Consider the following 25487-nt stretch of genomic DNA (forward strand, 5'->3'; position numbering starts at 1 on the left):
AAAATGTATACTTTAAGTTATTTATTGCAAAGTAGAATGCTTCTGCTAAATAAATACGGTCTGTTTTTGACAATACAATGCACATATATCGGGAACTATCATCATTAAGTCATGCTTCATTATTGACATCTTCACAATTTTATCATTTAAGTTAAATTTTAGACGGTTTCCGTCTTTAAAGAAAGTGGCCGCATTCGTGTTCATTCTTAATATGGAAGTGTAAGTTGTATTTGATGCGGCCACTTTCATTTTTGGAAACAAAACATCAGAAAAGTGACATTTTTTGGGTATATTTGATAGACTTTTCATATCTAAACGTATTTAATGAGCGAATCAGTTAAAATCTTTCCCATAAGCAACATCAGCAAGCGGTACTGAGAATATTTCTGTTTCTGCCGTAACCACTTCGCGATCCACGTTGAAACTATGTAGATTTCTTTGAAAAATGTAAAGAGTCAGAGACTTGGATTTAAAAACTAAACATTAAAGCCACAGTTGTAAACTGAATGATATAAACAATAGATGTACATTGTTGGAGTTACTAAATGTATGTGCACTCGTTACACATACATAAAGAGAAAACCTCGGCAAGAGTTGCTTTTCTTTCTGTTTCTAAATCTTCCCGGAACAAAAAGGTTTGACTTTAAAAGGTAAATATAGGTGTCCAGTTCCCCAATAAATGTTGACAATAAAGTTTTAATATAATAGTGATGCTAAAAATAGGAGCGAAAGATACAAAAAAGAAATGAAAAATTTAGCTAGCACCTTTTTTTTCTTCTGAAAACATATTAGGTCTTATTTGAAATCAGCCGTACATCAACCATGGGACAAGTCGAACAAGTAGAGGAACACAGTTTGTTCCGTTGCCTATTGTTTGTTACAGAACGTGGCATCTAAACGTTAAATAATATGTTGTAAAAACAGAAATGAAATATCTTGATAATGATTAAGAGTATCATGATTATGTTTTGTGTGAATCTGAGAAGCATTGCTTTACCTCGCTGATATATATTTCTGTTTTTACGTTAGCATTTTTAGTGGAACAAAGACGAATTATTATTATTTAAAATTTCAAATTTGGAGTATTTGTTAAAAGTATAAAAACAGATGCGATATGATTACCAGTGAAAAAAACTCTCTACTAGAGACCAAGATGACACAGAATTTAACAACTATTAGGTCACCATACGGCTTTCAAAGCAAAGCTTATATCACATATTCCGCTATAAAAGACCCTGAAATGACAAGTGTAACACAATTCAAATGAGAAAACTAACGGCCTAGTTTATGTACAAAAAAATGAACAAAAATTAAACATGTATTACATCAACAAATGACAGCCACTGAATTACAGGCTCCTGACTTGGGACAGGCACACACATACAGAATGTGGCGGGGGAAACCATGTTAGCGAGATCCCTTCCCTCCCCATAAATTGGGACAGTGGTGTAACATTACAACATAAGAACGAACTATAAAACTCAGTTGAAAAAGGCTAAACTCAATAGATGGATAGAAATACATCTAACAAAAGCACAGAGTTGACGTGGCCATGTACTTGTTGATCCTAACAACCAAGATACACTGAGTACTGATCTGTATGTCTCACATCCTTATCTATCTACTGTTTTCTCAATTGTACAATCAATGTCGCACGAAGCATGTTAAGTGAACATATATCCTTTGATATATAAAATAAAGTTGTATGTTTTTTTTTAATTTTTGAAACACGTATCATATTTTAAAATTCTGTCCTCTTCAAAGCAACCTCTTACCATGACGGTCAATATGAGAGCAGTTTTCAAAACAAACCTTCACTAACACATTTTTTCACATGATATACATGTATGCCTTGCTATTTGTTGAGAATGTTGACATAAAGACATCTTTTGGATACAATTCCTTTTCTGTTAGAGTTCAAGAATCTATGTTGTCATCATTAGTACATGCAGTTGTCTAAATCATAGCATATGATCATTTTAAGACGAATATATTTAGATTACTTTTGTTCAGACACTTGGAACACCATCTCTTAACCCCACTCCTCTGACACCGTTTGATAGAAGCGTATGTCATGCTCTGAACTGCATCAGATCGCAAAGTCATTCTGATTGGAAAATTCATCTGGAGCAATATTGCTTTGACTAATTTGTTACAAAGTAATAAAACGACGGTTGCCGTATACGGTTCATGAAATGCTTACCCTTCCGGATCAGCTGACTTCACTCCCCGTTTTTAGTGGAGTTCGTGTTGTTTCTTTATTATTATTTATAAATGTTGATGTAAATGTCCTTTGGTTTTGTGAGTCTTTGTTTACTCATTGGGTTTGATTGTTATTGTTTTGTTATTAGTATTTTCGATTACACTGAACGAATGCAAATGCTTCTAGACAGTTTCCCTGAAACACCAATACTTTCGTTGACTGGACACTTAGACGGAATTACCGCAGTATGGAACGTACGCTAGATGTGAGAAGGAAACCTCAGTGTAGTTTTAGCATAAGTATACGCTTTATTAAAGACAAAGTTAACATGAGATTTAAATGATATGAATAATGCTAGTTTATTGGTGTCAGAAAGAATGCCGTTAACTTTTATATCACTCCATATAATTCATATACTTAGTCTTGAATTATAAACAGCTGAAAATGTTAATTTATATTTATTTGAAAACAAAACTACATCGACAGGTGAAATACTACATTGTTAAGGTAAAATTACATTATTACAAAGTAAATTGCAGAGATATGATGAATTGCAAATGTCAGCGTACTAAAACCTTTTTTGCTAACAATATATATGCTCAACTAAATGTTGTCTCTTTGACATATTCTTCATTTCCATTCTCATTCTCTTTTTATTGGTTACCAAAATGAACATATACTTCTTAAAAAGGTTCAATTTGATATTTATCAAACTAAATGATTAATAGTTTTTGAAATTGTGAAAGTCATAAAAGGTGCTGAATAAAAACACATACTAGGATAGGTTCAGTCAGATATAACATGTTTGGAAAATTGTGAAATTGCATTTGCATTCATACCCTTCCGATATAAAACTTTCTGTTCACTAATTGAAAACATGCGTATTTGCTGCTTTTATTTTGGAGATTTTGGTTGAAAAGAAGGTATTGATGGTTTCATTTGATCTGCCACAAAGATAAAACATTTTGATGTACGCCTACGTTTACGGAGTCGTATAAACTTTAACTGTTTAACCTTTTAAAAGTCTGTTTTAATTTCATAGAATAAAAGTATTTTTTCACAATAAACGATTGGCAAAACTATTGTATTGACACATGTTGTTGACATGCGTCGGATTGTTAGTAAATACAAAAAGTAAATACAAAAATGATATAGAATAAAGTTTCTAAAAAAAGCACATTTAAATTTACTGTTTATGAAAAACATAATATAATAGAATCAATAAAACAATATTTCGAAATGCATTTACATCTTTTCTATCATTAAAGCTTCGATTAGCCGTGGAATATTGCTCTTAAATTTATATCTACATAAAACCGTTTGAAAATTGAATATCTCTCTTTTCCAACATGTATTCTAATGCATTGGTTGCTAACTATCTTGTTATTCCAATTCAATGCATAAATATTATACACATTAACCTAAATATAAGCTAGAATAAGTTATCGAATACAATTAAAATCGAAGTCCCCTTCTGACTAGGATTTCTGAAAACATAACAAACGATATGATTAGATGCCAATCCGGCGAGAGTGACTCTCATGTTAAACAATACAGGAAATACACCTTATCGCTATTTAATCCATTCCGGGAAAAACAGTCATTTACACAACTTCCTGTTTGGGTCAGCCCGCCGATAGTAGAGGTCATTAATAATGAGCTGAGGGAGGAAAAACTTTTGAAAGCAATCGTCGAGAAACTATGATAGAGTATGATTCCCTTATCTGCTTATTAAAAATAAAATTGAAGTGAAAAAAATAAATTTGTTTGAAGTATTTACCATGCTTACGGTAGTTTAAACATGTCTCATTAAAAAGTATCATACATGGTGAATTGTTTCAACAGGGTACCAAATAGCTTCAACTGCATGGAAAAGTTGTGTAATTTTGGAACTTATCCGGAATGGAATAAATATCGATTAGGTGTATGACAATCATATTAAAACAAAAACGAGTCTAATAGAAATGGAATGAAGAGTCTCAGCTTTTGTCAAGGTGCGACTTCAGCTAGATTTTCTGCTTTAAAACTAATTATTTTATTTAATGTCATGTTTATTATACGTTGACAGGGCCCTTATATCTACTTTCATTGGTTAATATTCGTTCACAGGGCCCTTATATCTACTTTCATTGGTTAATATTTTAACTGTTTAAACCTCTAGGAACCTCTACTATCAATACATTCTGTTTTAGCGTCATTATTTGTTTAACAGTCTTCAACGTCTCCTCTAAATCCTTCTGCATTATATCTACGTCAGACGACAAAACGTGAATTTGTTCTTGCAAGCTGAGTTCTGTATCTTTTTCATAAATAGCTTCAAACCTGAAAGAATAATAATAGGAATTTCAAATACTATTTCTAAAGTTTTACAAACTCTAAACTTTAATAAAACAGGCTTTATCTAGTCTTTTCCTATTCCTTATTGGTAGCATGAACGAAAAGAAATCTGAAATTAAATTATATGTTAATCAATTCCTTCATCGTTTATCAGATTTCTAAAACCCGAAGTCTGAAAGATTTGTTAAAATGTAGAGATTTGTTATTCTAAATATTCCTAATAAAATTCTGAACATAACTTGAAATGATTTTTACGAATGGATTGAACAAAGATGAATATAAAAGTAATGTCGTTAAAAAAAAACTGAAATATGAGAACAGAACATACCCGTCCTTTTCAGCATCCATATTTTTGGCCCGACGTCTCCGTAATCGAGTTGACGAATTCAAATGACTGTATACTGCATCTTTTTCTAGAATAGCTAATTTTTCATTTTCTGCATCCTTGCCCGTAATTTCTGTAAAAAAGATTTTCAAAGTGTTGATTTTTTTATTCTTCAAAATGACGTGATAGATAGATTTGTGTATGCATTTGATATTTAAAAAAAATAATGTAAAACACGAACAAGTTCGCTACTCAGTTCCAAAATAAATAGCTTTCCATAACACTGGTATAAATTAATAGGGGATTATTAAAGCAATACAAAAGCCAAAAACTTGGATATCTAAATTATATATGTCTCATGACAACATAAATGTTATAGACTTAGTCCGATTGTAAAAAGTGTCAGCAGTTTGGTTTGTCGCACGATTTATGAAAACAAGTAGACGTGGCAAGACTAATATTTAAGAATCAGTAGGCACTAAATGATTCGATAGATACAGTACATGTATATTCAGGGAATGCTATGTTTACTATACTAATATAGAGAAACAATGAGGGCAACCATTTATAAAATTTGAACAGCAATATAATAACTGTTGCTTTGCTTTATGTGCCGTGCATAGCTTGATTTTGAATCATAGATAGGTACCACATATCCTATGAAAGGATCTCTACAAACTTCATGACAATTAACCGGAGTCAATACATCACAATTGCGACAAAGGTAAAAAAACCATTGACACATTTTGATTATCTAGTAAATGGACTGCTTAATGGCAAACATTTTCTTGTAGCAGTCAAAATTCTAGGACTCTATTTAACTGGAATCATAGTGCATATAACTTTGTCCCTTATGTTGAACAAGCACCCCCCCCTCTAAAAAAAAATCCACCAAATTATAGAATCAATGTTGAAAATGACCATAAGAAAAAAATGTACCAGCGATGATCTGATTTTTTAGCACAAAGAACACGTTTAGTAGGGTTTTACGTTATAAGGAAAACGTTGTGATAACAGCAGGGCAAATCTCTTTTCTGAATTATTTTATTCACATTAGACAATTAAATTTATAGAAGAATCACTCGATACAATACACCTTATCGCTATTACCCTACTAGGCCGGCCGACCCGGCCGCTCGACCTTTTGACGCATACAACAATCACTTTTCCATTGTGGCGTCAGATGTTTTGTTTAATGACGTCAACATTTTACGAGAACCTGTGTGATATCTAGTAATGGCGGACAAATAGCGATAAGGTGTATTGAACGCTTGGCAGATTTAATAGCTTTTTATCTTTAATTGAGGACCACGTAGACCTATTCATTCCATTTTGCTTATTGATGCCGTTGATTATTGACAATTAATATACTTCATTTGTAATAAATACGTATCACTTACTGAACTTGTTTTTTCTTTTGTTTCCTGTACATCGATTTTTGATGTGCAAAATAAATGTCCTGAGATGACTAAGGATAATAAATGGTGGTACCAAAGACGATCTATCATAATACTCCTCAATGAGCGAAAATCTGTGGAATTTCCAAACCAGTTCGTTGTTGTCTTGAACTTTTGTAAACGTATGTCTACAATTAAATGAAGACAAAATGCAAATTTATATATTTACATAGGCATTATTATAATTTGCCTATTATCAATTTTACATACAATGTTCGTTATTTTTATATCTACGCTTTTACTTCTATGTCAATTGACGTCTTTTCAAAATTTCTTATAAAATACAAATTGTTACATTGTCAAACCTAAAGTTTTCAAGATGAGGGACATCTGTTCTCAGATTGATAGTCAGAGTAGGAATTCCGGATTCTGTACAATCGTTTTTTTAGTAGAAGAACAGTGATGTCAATACCTATACAAAGATTCCGACCGTGCAGAACGTTGTATAAAAAGAGAGGGTTCCGAGTGCAAATAGAAAAAAATCAAACAGAATGTGAAAACAAACAAAATCGTTACCATGCATGTAATTAGTGACTATCCTTAACGTAAAACCATAGATATCGTATAGATGAGGAAAAACTACTATATATGCAGCCGCTGCTGAAATGGTCCTTTACAGAAAGAGAATATGCACCTGTACATGCATTTAGAAAACACGCATTTAATATTCTAGTAACTATTTGTGGAAATTATTAATATACATTTTTTTATCTGGCTTTTTCATCAATTGCAAAGAAGTAGCAAGTCCTAAATTTTTTTTGATAAGTAAATACTGCAAGAAATAAAAAAAACAGGTTTTGTATGTTTACAACAAGTATTTAACATGGTTGATTTAGCTAAGCATCGTCTGAAGACATAAAATAGAACAGAAAAAATGCAAATGATCTATATCCATTTGTTATCTGATATACAATGCTGGTTTTTATAAGGGTCGAATTGCTCAGTCTTTAGTTTTTTTGTCTTTTGTTTTTATATTCTTATGGTCGTCTTTCTTTTGTTGTATTTTCCATGGTAATTTAAATTTATTTTTCAACTTTTGAAATGCAATATTCCTAGCTTCTCTTTAACACAAAATTCAAAGTACAAGCTAACTATACATCAAATGGTCTTAATTATTTATCATACTTACGTAAACATAGCAATTAGAAGATTTACCAGAACTATATGTGTTACCACCATGTAAACAGCCAGTACAAATGTATTTATCTGGTTTCTTTCAGGACATCTATCCATAGTCCCATTACTGTATAGTTCTATATTTTCAGTACAGTCGTCTGGTAGTGCTCCTTATTAAAATAGCAGTAACAACATATACAAAAATGACTGTATTGTTTAGAAATTCATTTCTTCTTTTCATTTATATTTTCTTAGTTTATTATCTTATATATTTAAATTCAACTTACAAACTTATATTGATATTGTCACAAATAAAGGCAACATTAGTATACCGCTGTTCGAAACTCATAAATCGAAAGAAAAAACAAATCCGGGTTACAAACTAAGGGAAACCAATAAAATATAAGAGGAGAACAACGACACAACAGAAACACAACATTAGAATGTAACACACACATAAACTAAGCATTATACAACATTGTTTGGATCTCCTGTCTAGAACATTTTGAAGTTTATCTTTCTTGTAAGTCCCATTATAAAATAACAATTTGCATAAATACATACAGTTATTTCCATGCAGTGCAATAGTTATTTCAACAACGAATAAAAGTGAATACGTTTGCATAAAAACAAGTACGATTAATGCTTACATCAGAAAAGCTACAAGCTAATACAACCCTCCCCCTAAAAATACCGAATTAAATTAACATTCAAAACTTGTTAATTGGCAGAATCAAACTACCAAACACATCGAACGAATAGAAAAAAAGTTACTTGATGCTTTAATATATTTTATATATTTAATATATTTTATATATTTTATATATTTTATATATTTTATATATTTTATATATTTTGTATATTTTATATATTTTATCATGTTTATATTTTAAACATTTTATATATATTACCTCAAGACCAAAAAAATCTTCTGAATTGAATCGGAATTTGAATTATTTATCATCCCGTTACAAAAAGTGTTATATTATTCATTTTACAAAGATAATATTTGCAGTGACTGATTTATTGACAGAACTGAACTATTTACACGTTAACAACGGCTGTAAATACATAAGTTACCGTAAAATTGTTCTAGGAACAATTCTCCATACAACTGCCAGTATGGCAAAAAAATGATATTCTGAAAAAGTGGAAATCCAGGTTCTGTATTTGGGTACATAGTTGCTTGGTAAATGACTCCAAAGCCAAATAAAAACACAGCAAATATTAAGATGAAGAAAATGACGTCGAACATCTACAAGAAATTAAGGTTCATACAGTATGTTGTAATTACAAATAAAGGATCACATTTACCTTTGGTTCAAATAGATTTTTTAATTTATTTTTTGCTTTTATTTAATTTGAACATCTGTATGCTTATATAAGAATAGATGATCTCTTGCACACCTTAGAAAAAGATTACCTTTATTAGCTGTATTTGACAAAACATGAAGGAATATTTAGTCCGCAATGCTCTTCAATTTCACACTTCGTTGGCTTTCTAACTTTTTTTTATTCGAGCGTCACTGATAAGTCTTTCGTAGACGAATCACGCGTCTGTCGCAAATACAAAATTCCAATCTTGGTATCAATGATAATAAAATTTCAACAAAAAATAAAATATAGATTTATCAGGAACTTGTGAGTAAAGTTTGTAAAGCATGATCTGCTTACCCTTCCGGACACATTATATAACCCGCAGTTTTTGGTGGTGTTGGTGTTGCTTAGTCTTTATTTGTCCAAACAGTATCATCAGTTGTATCGTGGGTAGCAATTTTTGTGATTTGAAGGGAAAAAATCCGTGATATTTCCAAAGTGATAACTTAAACATTTGGCAAATTCATACCTTATTAAAATAATCAGAATTCAATCTAACATAGAAATCCACGATAACTGTTAAAAAACACATACTATTGAATCCACAGTATTTTTGTTAACGTCAAGAATAATTAACAGAGAAACTACGTTATCCTTACTAACCATTCTTCCAATCATAATAACTTTCGGTCCAATTTGTTTGGAAACAAGAAAAAACTGCATGCTGTTGATGATAAATGTTCCTAATGTTACTGCATACATCATTCGTGCATTATGAAAACTCCCAGCTGGCATTGTTAATCGAAGAAATACAGACGTAATAAACATTAAGTACATCAACATTTCAAACAGTGTCCAAAAGGAGAACCAGGTCATTGCATTCAGGCTCAGTTGCCTCCACTCGAAATTTTGAAAGATCCTCATAACAATAGCCTGAAAGAAAGTGTTTCGTTTAACATAGATAAAGTTGATGTTGGGTATACGTTCATAGTAGATCAATATAATACAAGGTTATAGACCCTTCAGTAAAAGGTAGCATACCAAATATTGAATCATTGCCTTTATCCCACATTGAAGAATACTAGATAGAAGTATATATGGCGCATTGTATATCCTCTTGTGATTTTATTGATCACGATAGGTCATCAAAAATACTTAACACGTAACACACACACACACATTTTTCGAAAGACTTTGTTTTCCTTTTGGCCAACACAAAAATTAGTTTACATCATTGGTATCTCATGTATCATTATTCTACATGCATATTGATATAGGAAGATGTGATGTTAGTGCTAATGAGACAACTCTCCATCAAAACATTAATTTATGATAGTAAACAATTCTAGGTCAATGCACGGCCTTCAACACGGAGCATTGGCTCACACCGAACAAAAAGCTATCAAGAGCCCAACAATTTCTAGTGTTAAACCATTCAAACGGAGAAATCAGCGATCTAATTTACTGTGAAAGTACTTTAATTCGTGAGTATCAATTTTCGTGGTTTGATCAATATTAACATGTTCGTGGGGTTTTAAATTCGTGAATTTTTAGTTTTCTAATAAAAAAAATAATTGAACATTAATGCCTTTTGAAACGAAGGTTACAAATAGTCTTGATTGAAGGAAATTGCAAAGTAAACATTTATCCGTGTAAATCGTAGTGATAACACTAATTAACCCATGATAAAGTGATCAACAGATTGAAGACCATCAAAGGTGTTACATGTAATTAGGCCATAAACATGTCACCTTAAGAAAACAGTAACATAAACAAATGCTTTAAACGTATCTTGAATTGTCAAATAATTATTATCAAAATCAAGCCAAGCATGAAATTGTTATTTCCCATATATACGAGAACTATGAGGATATAAAATGAACACTTTATCATACTGGCACATCAATACCGGAAATCTGACTTTCGTCGATCAAATCATTATATTTATGAGAATAGAAAAATATCAAACGTTGTACAGTTTAGGTTATTAAAGATTAAATGGATATAATCCTGCATGCGGTTGTAGTTCTGTGACTGCTATTAAAGTGTACTCAGATTTGCCGTAATTCAATATTTCTCTAGATCATATCAAAAGTCAAACCTACCGATGGGGATCTTTCCATAACTTGATTTGGGCAATGGTTGTTTTGTTTCTTTGTACACTTAAATTATTGGATACAGTCATCCACGAAAACCACGAAAATTGGTACCCCACGAATAAAAGTACTTTCACAGTATATGCAAAACGAGAAACGAGAAACACGTAAAAATTTCACAAATAACGACAACTACTGTACATCAGAATCCTGACTTGGGACAGGTGCAAACATTTGCAGCGGGATAAAACGTTTTAATGGAACCAAACCTTTTCCCTTTTTTGTTTTCAGTTTCTTATCTACAATGGAATAGATCTTTCTAAGAGATACACCATGGGAATTTTACCTGTAAAAATACTGTTGAGTAGCTGCGAAATTGAAATTTCCGGTAGCCTCAGAACAAAATATTGTGGAGTACAGAGTTTGAGTATAGACGTTAGGTTTGATATCTTGAAAATTAACAATAACTGTTCAAACATGTGGTATGAGTGCCAATGAGACAACTCTCCGTCCAGGCCACAGAGTACCTTTTCTGATTTTATAACACTAAATGATCTTGAGAGCTTTTTTTTGGTCAGCCAAATCATTTTAAAAAATTGAATCGATGACTTCCATTGAAAATCAGTTTGTTAAACATTTTTGTTACTCGAGTTATCCTTTCTTATAATTTGTACTAGAAATCATGCTAGGTGACTTTTTGCTCCTCTACTTTTTTAGTTCTGGCAAAATATTCGGAATCCTCTGGTTTTATTCATGAAGTGCCAATACAAAAGAATCCTCAATTACTCCTACTATTCATTTTATAATTCAAAACGCAAAGTCATTAATCAAATAGCAAAATCAAAGCTCAAACACATCAAGCAAATGGATAACAACTTTCATATTCCTGACTTGGTAAAGGCATTTTCTGATGTACACAATGGTGGATTTAACTTCGTTTTATAGCTAGCTAAACTTCTCAATTGTATGATAGTCGCATCAAATTCCAATATATTGACAACGTTGATAATGAGAACGGTATGAAAAATCTAGACTAGAGAGAGTTATATCCCTACAAAATTTCAATGCCTTATATCTCAAAATTAGTACAAGGATCCTTAGTGTTATGTGTCTTTCAGCTCCTTGATTTATATACTATCAATCTGTAACACACTTTTAAAAAGTTGGTTTCTTTAAAACAGAGTAGTGAGCAGTCTTAAACATAAACCATTCAAACAACAAATGCATCAAACGGTCTTTACTTGTTTATCAAACCTCTACCGTCGTTCAAAGTGAAGTGAACGATAAAACACCTTTCAAATTCTGTTTGTGATATCTCAATGCATATTTAACAGCTTCATTAAAAAAGGAAAACAACACGTAATAAATTGCGTGCATTCGAAGCTCTTTCACGGAATAACCTGAATTCGGAACGCTCATGGCCGATTTTTCAGAGCCAATGGTGGATAAGAACTTAAAAGTTAAAGATATATATAATAAAAAAAATCCATCTATATGTCAAATTTGGTAGAGGGAGTTCTACACCTTATTTTTTTTTAAATAAAACATTATTCACTTTGAACCTATTATACTTTCAATTTCGTTGTTCATGTTGTTGGCTTGTTCACTGTTACCACCAACTGATGTATCAAACATGTCATGATTATGTATTACAACTTCCGTGATACTGTAGAAATAAGATTGAGCGATGCTTTAACTACATGTAATGCGACACTGGTTACTAAAAAATTATATCACAAAAATATTGAACTTAGAGGAAAATCAATTCGGAAAGTCCATAATCACATGGTAAAATCAAATAACAAAACGCATCAAAAACGAATGGACTGTCATATTCCAGACTTGTTACAGGCATTTTCAAATGTAGAAAATGGTGGATTAAACCTGGTTCTTTAGCGCTTACCCTCTCACTGTAATTAACAAATTCCAGCTTGAAGTTTAGTAAGAAAAATATCAGTCGATCAACCATACCAATGTAGAAGTAAATCAATGAAGGAAGAATCTCAATTTATAAGAATAAAATTGAGAATGGAAATGATAATGTGTCAAAAAGACAACAACCCGATTAAATAAAAAAAACAACAGCAGAAGGTCACCAACAGGTCTTCAATGTAGCGAGAAATTCACGCACCCGGAGGCGTCCTTCAGCTGGCACCTGAACAAATATATACTAGTTCAGTGATAATGAACGCCATACTAATTTCAAAATTGTACACAAGAAACTAAAATTAAAAAAAATACAAGAATAACAAACCCAGAAGCTCCTGACTTGGGACAGGCGCAAAAATGCGGCGGGGTAAAACATGTTTTGGAGATCTCAACCCTCCCCCTATTCCTCTAGCTAATGTAGAAAAGTAAATGCATAACAATACGCACATTAAAATTCAGTTCAAGAGAAGTCCGAGTCTAATGTCAGAAGATGTAACCGAAGAAAATAAACAAAATGACAATAATACATAAATAAAAACAGACTACTTGCAATTAACTGACATGCCAGCTCCAGAGTTCAATTAAACTGACTGAAAGATTATGATTTCACCATATGAACATCAGGCACAATCCTTCTCGTTAGGGGTTTAGTATCATATCATCATAACATATATGAGAAGAACATAACCCGTGTCATGCCAACAACTGTTTTTAGAATAAATGTGTTTAAGTTCGATGCAAAGACCTTATCAGTGACTCAATATTAACGCTAAATATGCAATCTTTAATGACTTGACAACAGTATCGTAATTATATCCCTTCTCAATGTGGTATGGGAGTCTAAAATAAAAATGATAGAATTTGTTCATACTTTGTCAAAATGTAGTATCTATTGATACATGATCAAAAATATTTTAAAAATGATAGGTCACCGTGCATTTTCTCAAGCTACAGGTTGTGACAAAATGACAAATTGTGTATGTATTATACAAGAAAAAACACCATTTTGTGAATAAAAACTAAACAAAATGATAGAATTGTAAAATAAATTAGGAAAAGGTTGCTTTCAGACAATGCTTTGAGAATATCAAAAGAAAAGATAGGGTCACCTCACGTTTTCCGACTAAAAGACAAAATAGGAAAATGTCATGTAGAGTCCTTCAGCTGTTATAGAGTTACCTCCCTTTAAAATGCCAATTTGAAAAATATTAAAAAACAACCAAAATTAATCTACACTTGTAAAAATATTAATATTTCTAAGTTATATTCTTATAAATTGGTTCTTTTAAATGAAAATTCACATTAAATTCTGCATATCTGCATCAAATTTTGCTAACTTGAAAGGAAATATGGACCTTAGATTCTCTGTTTTTTATAATCCAAGATGGCGAAAGACACCCATACCACCTTAATAAGTCTATTCAAATGTTTTGTTAGTTTCTGAGGTGAATACTGACATTTTTGTGCTTTATAAAAAATATTTCCATAAAAAATTGGATGTGAAATACCTGCACGTATAAGAAGTCTGCATGTTGAGCTATATTTACGAGTGATGTCCTTATACCGATGATAAAATTTAGTAATTCTTTTGACTAGTTTGTGATATCGAAAACCCTGATGTAATAATTTTTCAGAAATACATAAATTTATCTCGTTAAAATATAAAACATTGTTACATAAACGAGCGAATCGTACACGTTGAAATATATAAACACCGTAAGATGGTGACAAGGGAACGTCACCATCTAAAAATGGATAATTAACGATAGGAAATGAAAAATCATCTCTTTTATCATAAATTTTAGTATTAATGTCAACTATCAGTTGAACAAGAAACGTTCAATATGGTCTAGTGTTAGAGAAGTATGACATTATTATTTAATTTGGGCGTTTATTTTGTCATCTGATATAAAAACTGTATCTTAAATTAAATGTGATCTTTCTAGCTTTCGGTATTCGTGTTTACCCGCATATTTTTTCAGTTACTAGTAGTTTCTTTTTGTATACAAATGTTTTTTTTTTTGTTTTTTTTTAAAAGGCTACATTTTAACATATTTAAAAATTAATGATTGAAGCATTTGAGGAGAATTCTTTTTTGATGGAATTCATTGAGGAACATGTTGATAACAATGATATGTGACAACTTGCTCATAACTGATTTAGTACCAAGCCTATAACTGAATATTACTCACTTGATGTCATACAAATTATTCATGAATAACTTCCACCTCACGTTCATTTAACTGCACTCAAGACTTGTTATTGCACTAACACATAAATTGCACTCGTATAATTACCTGCCGCATTTCTTCTATTAATGAGGATGCAGCCCATGCATAAACAATGTATTCATAAATTGAGGGAAATTTCTCTTCCATGGCATGTAAATCTGTGAGTACAAACATGCTGAATACCACCAGCATTGTCACATACGTTAACTATTTAAAAAAAAGACAAGACCATTTGAAAATTACAAAAAAAAATGGTTTTAGATTTAACGAAAACTAATGTGTTTTAATATGTTCAATACTAGTTTTCGAGTTTCAGAAATCAATACGAGATATGGTTCGCATATTTGCGATATGATTTACATTCCCTCATTGTGCGCTGGTTTACACCTTTGAATTTGCCTTGTAGTGGTATTATGGGGCAACAGTTAATTAATTGTTTTGTGAACTGTTGTATTTTGCATTCGTCTTTATTTGCCATGATATTGTCAATTTTTCTCGACTTATGATTATTCTTATCCGTTTTACACATCCTATCCTGTTTCTAAATTTAAATCAGAAAATAAAACTACTTGTTATCTAATGATGTCTGTTTGGTTGATTAAATGTTGATTGTAGTCGAACCTGATGTAAATGTTCCGTGAATACTCGTTTGTTAAAACACAAACATTTAGGATAGGCCCTCACATGGATCAGCTGTACAAATATGTCTACTAGGTATGTTTGTGAGTGCATATAGCAAACTTTCAATCAAATAAACAGACATCCTTTGTTTGGAGAAGATACATTTGAGACCTTTTTTTTTTTTTTTTTGGATTGATTCTTATAGGAAAAGTTGTAACGTCCACATATTACATATTATTATCTTCCTTTATTGCCTTGTTTGTTTCATCTTCCATCACGAAAAAAAATTATATCAATGCAAAGGTATTTTCTAATTTTTGCCTTTTTTAAGATAGTTTATAAAATAAATTACTACCAGGTTTAATCCACCATTTTCTACATTTGAAAATGCCTGTAGCAAGTCAGGAATATGACAGTTCTTGTCCATTCGTTTTTGATGCGTTTTGTTTTTTGATTTTGCCATGTGATTATGGACTTTCCAAACTGATTTTCCTCTGAGTTCAGTATTTTTGTGATTTTACTTTTTACAACATTTATGTTGGAACAGCACAATTTATTAACTCAAACAGAAATAACAAATCCAGACAGTTAATATACCTTTTAGTGGTAGCAATATAGCACTTATCACTGTATTATAGTATTACGTTTGTATCGAAACCTTAATTTCAACCTTAGTGAAACTAAGATTGGGACATACCAACTGTCACTCATATTTTCACTCATACAAACTAAATTGAATCTAGATATGATATTTCGTTCCAGCTCCTTTCTTGTACATTTTGATACCCATTTGCCTCTCTTTTTTGATTATGGATCTCAACCCTTTATTTCATTTGTTTTGCATTCATCTTTTTTGTTGTATTTGTATTGATGTATATATATATAAATATATTTGCATTTAAATGAAAAAGTAATGATATATTAGAAAATAAATGGTTGAAAACTTACAACAGAAAATAGAAATTTGATTAAAGGTGCGTTGTAAAAGTAATATAATTTCCTCATCCAGTTAGGAACAGATTGTAAACATGTAGATTTGTTCTGCTGGTCTTTTGTAGCCCACTTGTCTGATTGAGTGATTTTGTTTTTTGCTCTTTCTCTATTTTTGTCTAACTTCAGTATGTCCCATTTCAATATAGGTAAAAAAGTAACAGCAAACACTATTGCCTATAAATATATAAATACATAATTATATAAAACCAAATGGTACAGTTCCTTTTTTTACTTCAACAACAAATTGTAAAATAAAAATGTTTGAATTTTCGCTTCAAACTTATCGACTAAAGTTATTTTTATTGCAATTCACGTTGATCATACTCTCTACGTCCCCCCTCCCACCTCCGAACACACACACCATTTTTTTTTACATAAATGAATAAATGCACTATCAACACCACGCCATGGGTTAGTTTGGCATTGTGCATGACGATTTAACAGTTCATGATGTTTGATGTACCTTATGTATCGTTAAAACAAAATTGTAAATACAATTTATGTTAAAAATGAATATAATTAAACATGATATGACAGAAAAAAAAAACATAGTCCAATAAACTCAATTCGGAATGATTGATCAGATAATCAACGTAATGAAGTAATTTAATAACTATTTAAACATCTAATATTGTATACAAATAAAGATTATTTGTTATGATTAGTGTTGTCAACGGTTAACCGGTTAACCGGTTAACCGGTCGAACGACCGAATACCGAATACCAAAAACGCTAACCGGTTAACCGGACTTTTTTTCAATTTTGGTAGATTTGATATAAATTTGCATCGAAATCATTAAATAGTTATGTTTCATTCAAAAATTGTCGTCGTGGTTATTAATTTGACACATCAATTGTCCAGTATATTGATTGCTATTGTTGATCTAAAATACATAAAATTAATTAGAGCTCGGGGCAGACCCTTAAAGAAACATGATTGGTAAACATGATTTTTAACAATAACTTTAAATCAGAAATGCGATTAAATTTTGCTAATTAGTTCATTATTTCGTTTTTGATCTAAACCAACATCTAAATGTGCAACCTCCGTAGTGCAAGGTTTAGTCTTACTTTAAACGAAATGCTACCTCAAAAATTGTGAAATGCAAACCAATGTGAATGCGCTCAAGGTATACGTGATAGTACGGGTAACACGCTTAAAGAAACAAGCAAACAAAGTAAAGAAACAGGTCGTATGGTGACCCTATAGTTATTAATTTCTGTGTCATTTTGGTCTCTTGTGGAAAATTGTTTCATTGGCAATCATACAATATCTTTTTTTTTTTTTTATGATTAATCATTTCAAATTGAAACACTCCACATTATTTTCGAAGACAACAAGAGAAAATTAAACAATGATCGGTTTCAGACAAATTCAATTCTACGAGATCAAGACGTTATTTTTTATATATTTTTCAATCTGAATTTGGTACAAATGCTATAGTTGATACATTGTATTTGTTTATTAAAAGTCAAACTTCGCCATGAATCCTCACAGACAAGCCTTATAATGCCAAAGGACAAACTTCAATTCTAATATCGTACTAATATTATGACTTGGATGAAAGGTTGTCAAATAGACACTCATACCACATCTTATAACTATTTGTACATGTAGGGTACTATTGATAAGGCTTTCATACGACAACTTAAACTACCGGTTAACCGGTTAACCGGTCGAACGATTATCCGAGTAACCGGTTAGGCAAAAGTGTACGATTTGACAACACTAGTTATGATGTCAGGAATTTGGAAATTATAATGTTAATCAATGGTCATTCCTATTTGAAATAGATTCTCAAATCACCAACAAATCTGGCATTTGCACCAATAGATGCAACCGCTCAACACTAGTAAGGTAATTTTACAAAAAAATTATTGAGAGCAAAACGAATAAATGTGTGCATTCACTTTGAACTAAATAGATCTGTTTAATTGCTTGCAACAAGTGAAATAAAAAACGATAATTCCTATTTTAAGTTACTATTTGAGTAGATAAACTCTTCAAATTAACTAAGATTGAATTTTTACATTTGCGCCACTCGCGCGTTTTATCTACACAAGACTCATCAGTGACGCTCGAACAAAGTATGTTTAAAAGGCAAAAAAGGGACTATGATCGATTATATATTTATATAAGAACCGATTACTGCCTTCTCTGACACCGGAGTTTCTTACTTAGTGTAGAAAGTATATTTCTATAAATCTAGCACTGAGACAGAGAAAGCGAACGATATCTTCAAATAACACTTGTCTAAATCGATTTAGTTTAAGTGATATAGGTCCTTATTATTGACCAATAAACCCAAATATCAGCAATGGTAAGAAAAATGTCCTTCTAGTTAACAAAAAAGTCTCTAACTACTTTTTGCAAAACACTTGTTTCAAATACACATACGGTCGAACGCGTAGACTATACGCTTCACAATGTAGAATCACATTACTACAACTATAATATTATGTTTCCCAATTTCATTGTTGCATTTTCTAAGGTTAAACTATACAGCGTGTGATCTAGAAGTGTATTCAGCACAATTTACTCTTTTACGTGTAGAAACTTTCATGTAATGCTCTATAATACTCGTACACAGTTATCAAGAATCAACAGTTCGGAGACATCACGTGCAACATTCAATGGATTCTTTAATGATTGATTTATCTGTTAGTCACAACTCTAACAATTTACCTTTAGATTTGATGTATCTCCTTTTATACGACCCTTCCAAATCTTATTCAGCTTTGTTTGACATGCAGCATGTCCCATGAACTTCATCAGTGAAAATTTGTCAGTTAATTCAAAAATTGTAATTGAATTATATCTTTTCACTTCTGTCACCAACAGCTGGCGAGCGTGTTTTCTATCATTTAAATATAACTCTGTCATCACACTGTATGCAAGGTCTTCGTAATGTCTTAAACAAATCATCACTGAATGAAGCATGATTACCATAATAACAAACATAAAGTCATTATAATGTTTATGGGCATGTTTAGCACGAGTCTTAATTAAAGTGCTCATATGACATATATCAAAAACTCATCATACATACCAGGATTAAAGTTGTGTGTGTTCTTTATGTCAACAAAGTTAAGTTAGTGATACCTTTAACTATTCCCGGTATTTAAATATAATCATATATGTATTTAAAAGGCAAAACAAGTCTACAATAATCGGAAATGTGTTGTTCTGAGAAGTTATTTTCAAAGATGTTTGCTTTTGCTTTTTGGTATTCATTTTCAAGTGAAAAGAAGACAAATATCCACCATATAAAGAAGATGCAAATAACAAAGTTCAAATGTAAGGCCTTCAACAAAAATTAAAATGTTTTGTTTGTTATTTTGCTATGTTCAATGAGTTTGACTGTCCATCTGGTATCATTCGCCTGTCTTTCATGTCGGAGTCTTTTATAGCCGACTAAACAGGATGGTGATTTTTCAATGTTCAAGGCCGTTTAATTGCTTATAACATGGCTCTGATCGTACATTCTCCTTTATGTATGAGTTTTATCGTTTTGCAACGGAAAAATCCAAATCTGTGAATTGACACGTATTGTAAGTTCGATCAGACGTATTTAAAATGTTTTAAAAATACGAAAAATAATCATAAATGAAAAAAGTGTATTGTTATGTAAAGCTTACCTAGAACTTTCCCATAAAGCTGTTTGTTCATCCATGAATGCTTCAGCGCTTGCGTTTTCAGCCAACCTTTTAGCAAGTGAACTTGCGAATAATGCAGAGCCTAGATGAGTCGTTATTAAAAACATGTCCATACAGTTAGATGCAGACAAAACATGACATAACTAAATACAAATTAACGCCATGTCGAGTGTACATATTTCGATTGTTTATTTGATTGTTTTTTAGTTAATGCATCATTACCAAAGCTACGTGAACGTGTTTCAAATGATTTGAATAAGTAAATTTTAATAATGGTGCGAGAAGGAAAAATAAAACAGACGGGAATACGGACGATCACAGGAAAGACTTAATGCAATCTTCACGAAGCGTTGGTTGCATTAAAACACATGTTTAACAAAATTACAGACAACATTTGACATTGATGATTTGTTTCTAGCAAAATGCAGTCCACAAATAGATCATTGTACAACATGTGCAATGCTTGTATTCCATTCAGTATACAGTTAAGGGACATTTCTTTTGGACACCCATTGGGATCCGCACTATGACTGTGCAGGTAGGTCAGGGGTATTGACAACAAATGAAATAATTTTCTTATACTTTGCCAAAATGAAAATTTTACTTTCTCTTTTTATGTATAAAAAGAAATCTATCAGACAGAATTTTGAAATAAAAAATGAAAAGATAGGATTTATAATATATTTTAAGAAAATGAAAATAAAAAAGTTGTCACCGAACTTGCTTTTTTTTCTAAAAAATGTAAATTTCCCAATATGTCCAGTATAAATTATGTACTTAAAGAGTTACCTACCCTTAAATGGATTATTTGAAAAAGTCGTCTATAAATAAATAAACAGTGTAACCAATCAATTGAAAATCTGTCTCCAAATTTGCAGATTTGGGCAAAGAACTAGACCGTTTTTTTACAGTGTACAATTCAAGATAGCGTTATACCCCTGAACTACCTTAAATACTGCTTCATATTCCTTTAATTACAGTTGAATACTTACATATATAATCAACGTCTTTCTTCCAAAACAACATTGCCAAATCTCTGCGGTTCATCAGGACTGCCCAGATAAAAAGGTGCTTGAAAATATCATTTATACCTATCTCATCTTCTACAAAAGATAAGTTTCAAAATTAATGAACGCGAACAGAAAACGTGTGTATACTTTTAAGTGAACCGTAAAGCTAAAATGACCTACTTATTGGTTAAAACTATAGCATTGCCATGATGAGTATTCTACTTACTAATGCGATAAACTCATTGGTTTAACTTATACCTCCTTTCCTTATTTTTTTTCTAAATTACATTTCAGGAAGATATTAACAAGAACAAATTATACATGTAAGAAAGATACATTTTGTTATGGATTTTGCATCAGTACTTTGCAATAAATATACTCATGATGTCTATATAAAGTGAATAGTGGTCTTTTTCAAACATCACAATGTAGTTTAGAATCAAAATGTTCACTCATGCACAATACGTCGTTTCTTTTATCAATTATCATTAACATCAGCTTATAGACATATAAACATTTCATTTCCACTAAAGACATATCATAACTTGTCGGAAAAAAAGGTTTTCCTTACTCATGTCTTATTAAAAAACAGCTGACTTACCAATTGCCTATTATGTTGGAATTATTTCAATAGATTAAGCTAATAGTTATGTTAGGCTCGGTGAATTTGCTTAATCTTTCCTACTACAAAATAAACAAACTTAATATTAAAATTGAAACCTTATATATTAGACATAGTACGATGAGTTATATATTATAAAACTCGAGATATGACTTAAAAAAACATATAGATGATAAGTAAGAAGTAATAATACAATTATTTCTGAATTTAGGAAATACATATTAATGACATTTTCCACTTAATACTTTAACAATACCTTTCTCAAATGGCTTCATTTCTTCGCTTCCGAGTATCTTAATCACAGCAACATTGATCGTTTCCACTATTTTCTTTTGTGTGATTGTTTTATCCTTAAATATATTTAGTGATAGTTCTAATAATAAGCAGAATTATCTCAGATAACATAAATATAACAGGTTACAGCTAAATGTAGATAAACGTACCTGTGCATTTTATTATTGATACAATATCATCGATAGTTAAGCATTTGTACAAATAACCAAGCTGCCTTAAATTATTCTTAAGAGTGTCTCATACTCCTTTTTATTTCTTAACACTTCAATATTTCAAACTGACTACACCCTTTTATTTTCTCGAAAATTATAGCAAACTGTGATGTAAATAAAAAGATTGCTATTTCATTATTATGTAGCAACATTCCAATCGCCTTCACACACGCAGGATGGTTATTTCTCCCAGTGTTTTGGATATAATAGATAGTGTGGTTATTATATATACAGGAGATATATTTTCGAAAGAAAAAAGTTAAAAGTTATGAAGACAATCTGATTTTATAACTGTATCCACACCAAGCTTAAAATAATCTGAGGCAAACCTGATTTTAATACTGTATCCAAACCTAGCTTTAAAGAATCAGACAACACACGCGTTTATTTTCTGTTCTGATAATATTTTGTAACCTTTAATGATTTTTAAGTAAGTAGAAAGGATTAATGGTAGATAGTTGTAAGTAGAGTGTGGAAGCGTGGTATGTTTTGTATTCAGATTCAGATTCAGAATAAAAAATCAGATATAAAATGGTGTTGTTATTTGTACCTGGTGTAGAACATTTAGGTTATTACATGATAGTACCTTTAATTCTGGGAAAATGTATTTTCCAAGGCAGCCGTCGGTCTGAAAGAAACAAAGTGGTAATTTAAATGAATAGAAAAAATGACAAATGCCGTATCAATTTCTAAGTTTTGTTGTTTTACTACATTTGAAAATGGCTGAAAATGGCTGTACCAAGTCAGGAATACGACAGTTGTTGTCCATTCGTTTTTGATGTGTTTTGTCATTTTGATTTTGCCATGTGATTAGCAGGGACTTTCCGATTTAATTTTCTCCGGAGTTCAGTATTTTTAAGATTTCACCTTTCAATACTATCAATTTGCACCGGTGCAATTTGATAAAATCTTTGGAATTTTTTTTAAATTTTTTAACAGAGGAGCTAAAATCCTTAAATCAAATTAAAATTGTATTTCATTTACTGAAATATCCGTATACACGTATTTTGAATACACACCCATAGTACTAATAAACAAAAATAGATATGTGCTTGCATGTATCCTTTTTATAAATACAATTTACATACTTTAACATTTCATTATTAAGTGAAAATTCAGAAATGAATCAAAACAATTTTCGTAATGATTATACCTAAATTACGCGTACACACGTTTATGAAGTATAGCATTTGTGTTTTAGCTTGAAATATGTAGTTGTGATTAAATAAACCGTTAATTCTAAAATCGTTTGTCTCTATATTTAGCAATCTTAGTTTTTTCACCTTTTTTTAGAAAAAGTAAGACATAAAACAATAACTCAAAAATAAAAATATAGGAGGAACTCCAAACGATTATTACAAGTTGGTTTTATTATACTCATACTATAAATCAACATAACGAAACTAACACGATAATAATAATAGCACCGTGGGTTGAATAAATGGTCTGTGAACATTATCGAATTCGTAATCTGAAAAATATCATTTTATCGACAAACATTTAAATATGTTCACATGTAAATGTTTTCAGGATATAATCGAATTTGGATTTATCAGTTTAAAAACATTATTTGATTTTTTTTTACCGATTATGCAACAAAAAACCATACATGTATACATTTGACACATGGCCATGCTTTGCGTCGCATCTTTTTTTTAATGGTATACGCTATATTCTGTTGAGATATACAAGCGTTATAACTATACATGAATTTTAACTTACCTGATATAAGCCTTCAAGTGAGTTATCTAAGAAATTTTTATACAGATTCTTGTCTAAAATATATTCGAGCACTTGTCTAACCATTTCAATCCTATCGTCTTTCAATGCATTGGTGAACAGCTTTGACAGTGTGCTCCCTTTTTTGCCTAGTTCTTTCTTTTAAAATAATAAAACAATTATTGTATGCTTAATGTACAATGAAGAATATAGGTTGTTAAGGATATGATTTACACGTATTTCGAATCAGATGGTCTTGACATTATATTATACCAAAGCAAACTAAACATTCTTTACATAAAGCAGAACATAGTAGGGTACATATCGGTTTAGAACATCGCTTGTATTGGAAAAAAGTTTAAAAAATAAAGAGAAGTAGATATCTGCATAGCCATCAACATGATATATTTAATTATATAAATCCATATATGATTAATTATGAAACAATTAACACAAAGAAATCAAAGTTCTGATCAACGAAAGATTTTAAAATAAAAGAAACACAGACGTCAATCAACAGCAGTTAGCGAGGTACATACTCACGACTCAAGTTATCATATAATTATCAAGCTATATATTTTGAGTGCTCAATCCTTTCCCTAACCTGGGACATTGGTGTTACAATAAAGATTATGAACGAAATGCAAATTTTTTTTGTGAAAAAAATATAGACTACTTAGATTCGACGCAGAACAGACACAAAAAGCATTTTTTTTTCAGAAGACACAAGGCACCAATATCTGCGCTCCAATATCTTATTGTGTGACTTTGAGATCATCCTGCAAATAATAACTAATCCATTACTTATCAAATCACCACGACACAGATTTATTCTAATTCAATGAGTTTCTAATTTTTTCAAATAAAAAAAACACAAAACTAATACTAAAATTGGCCACTGCCCTTTTCTCGATCTTGATATCTATATCATTAACGGAAAGCTCAATACTAAACTTTATGATAAAAGAGATGATTTTTCATTTCCTTTCGTTAACTATTCATTTTTAGATGGTGACGTTCCCTTGTCACCATCTTACGGTGTTTATATATCTTAACTTGTACGATTCGTTCATGTATGTAACAATGTTTTAGATTTTAACGAAATAAATGTATGTGTTACTGAAAAATTATAACAACAAGGTTTTTGATATGACAAACTAGTCTAAACATTTACTAAATTTTATCATCGGACATCATTCGTAAAATATAGCTTTACATGCAGACTTCTTATACGTTTAGGTATTTCAAATCCATTTTTTTTATGGAAATATTCTTTATAAAGCACAAAAATGTCAGTATTCACCTCAGAAGCAAACAACACCTTTAAATAGACTTATTAAAAAAGGAT

General features: G+C 31.0%; 2 protein-coding genes across 2 annotated transcripts; both read right to left on the reverse strand.

Annotated features, from left to right (window-relative positions):
- Nucleotides 1-4322: 4322 nt before the first annotated feature.
- On the reverse strand, nt 4323-9678 carry LOC134699751 (transient receptor potential cation channel subfamily M member 1-like). Its single transcript, XM_063561177.1, has 6 exons — nt 9419-9678; nt 8519-8693; nt 7452-7608; nt 6266-6450; nt 4869-4998; nt 4323-4525 (listed from the first exon to the last, which is right to left on the reverse strand). Exons 1-6 carry the CDS (start codon nt 9629-9631, stop codon nt 4345-4347), a joined length of 1041 nt encoding a protein of 346 aa, XP_063417247.1. The 5' UTR covers nt 9632-9678; the 3' UTR covers nt 4323-4344.
- A 4399-nt stretch (nt 9679-14077) lies between these two features.
- LOC134699831 (transient receptor potential cation channel subfamily M member 3-like) lies at nt 14078-24752 on the reverse strand. Its single transcript, XM_063561241.1, has 10 exons — nt 24744-24752; nt 24143-24298; nt 23007-23048; nt 22171-22264; nt 21275-21385; nt 20265-20364; nt 19312-19537; nt 16581-16799; nt 15078-15218; nt 14078-14116 (listed from the first exon to the last, which is right to left on the reverse strand). The coding sequence occupies exons 1-10, from the start codon at nt 24750-24752 to the stop codon at nt 14078-14080; spliced, it is 1137 nt and encodes a 378-aa protein (XP_063417311.1).
- Nucleotides 24753-25487: the final 735 nt, after the last annotated feature.

This window comes from Mytilus trossulus, unplaced genomic scaffold (assembly GCF_036588685.1).
Source record: "Mytilus trossulus isolate FHL-02 unplaced genomic scaffold, PNRI_Mtr1.1.1.hap1 h1tg000085l___fragment_1__unscaffolded, whole genome shotgun sequence".
NCBI classification, from domain to species: Eukaryota; Metazoa; Mollusca; class Bivalvia; order Mytilida; family Mytilidae; genus Mytilus; species Mytilus trossulus.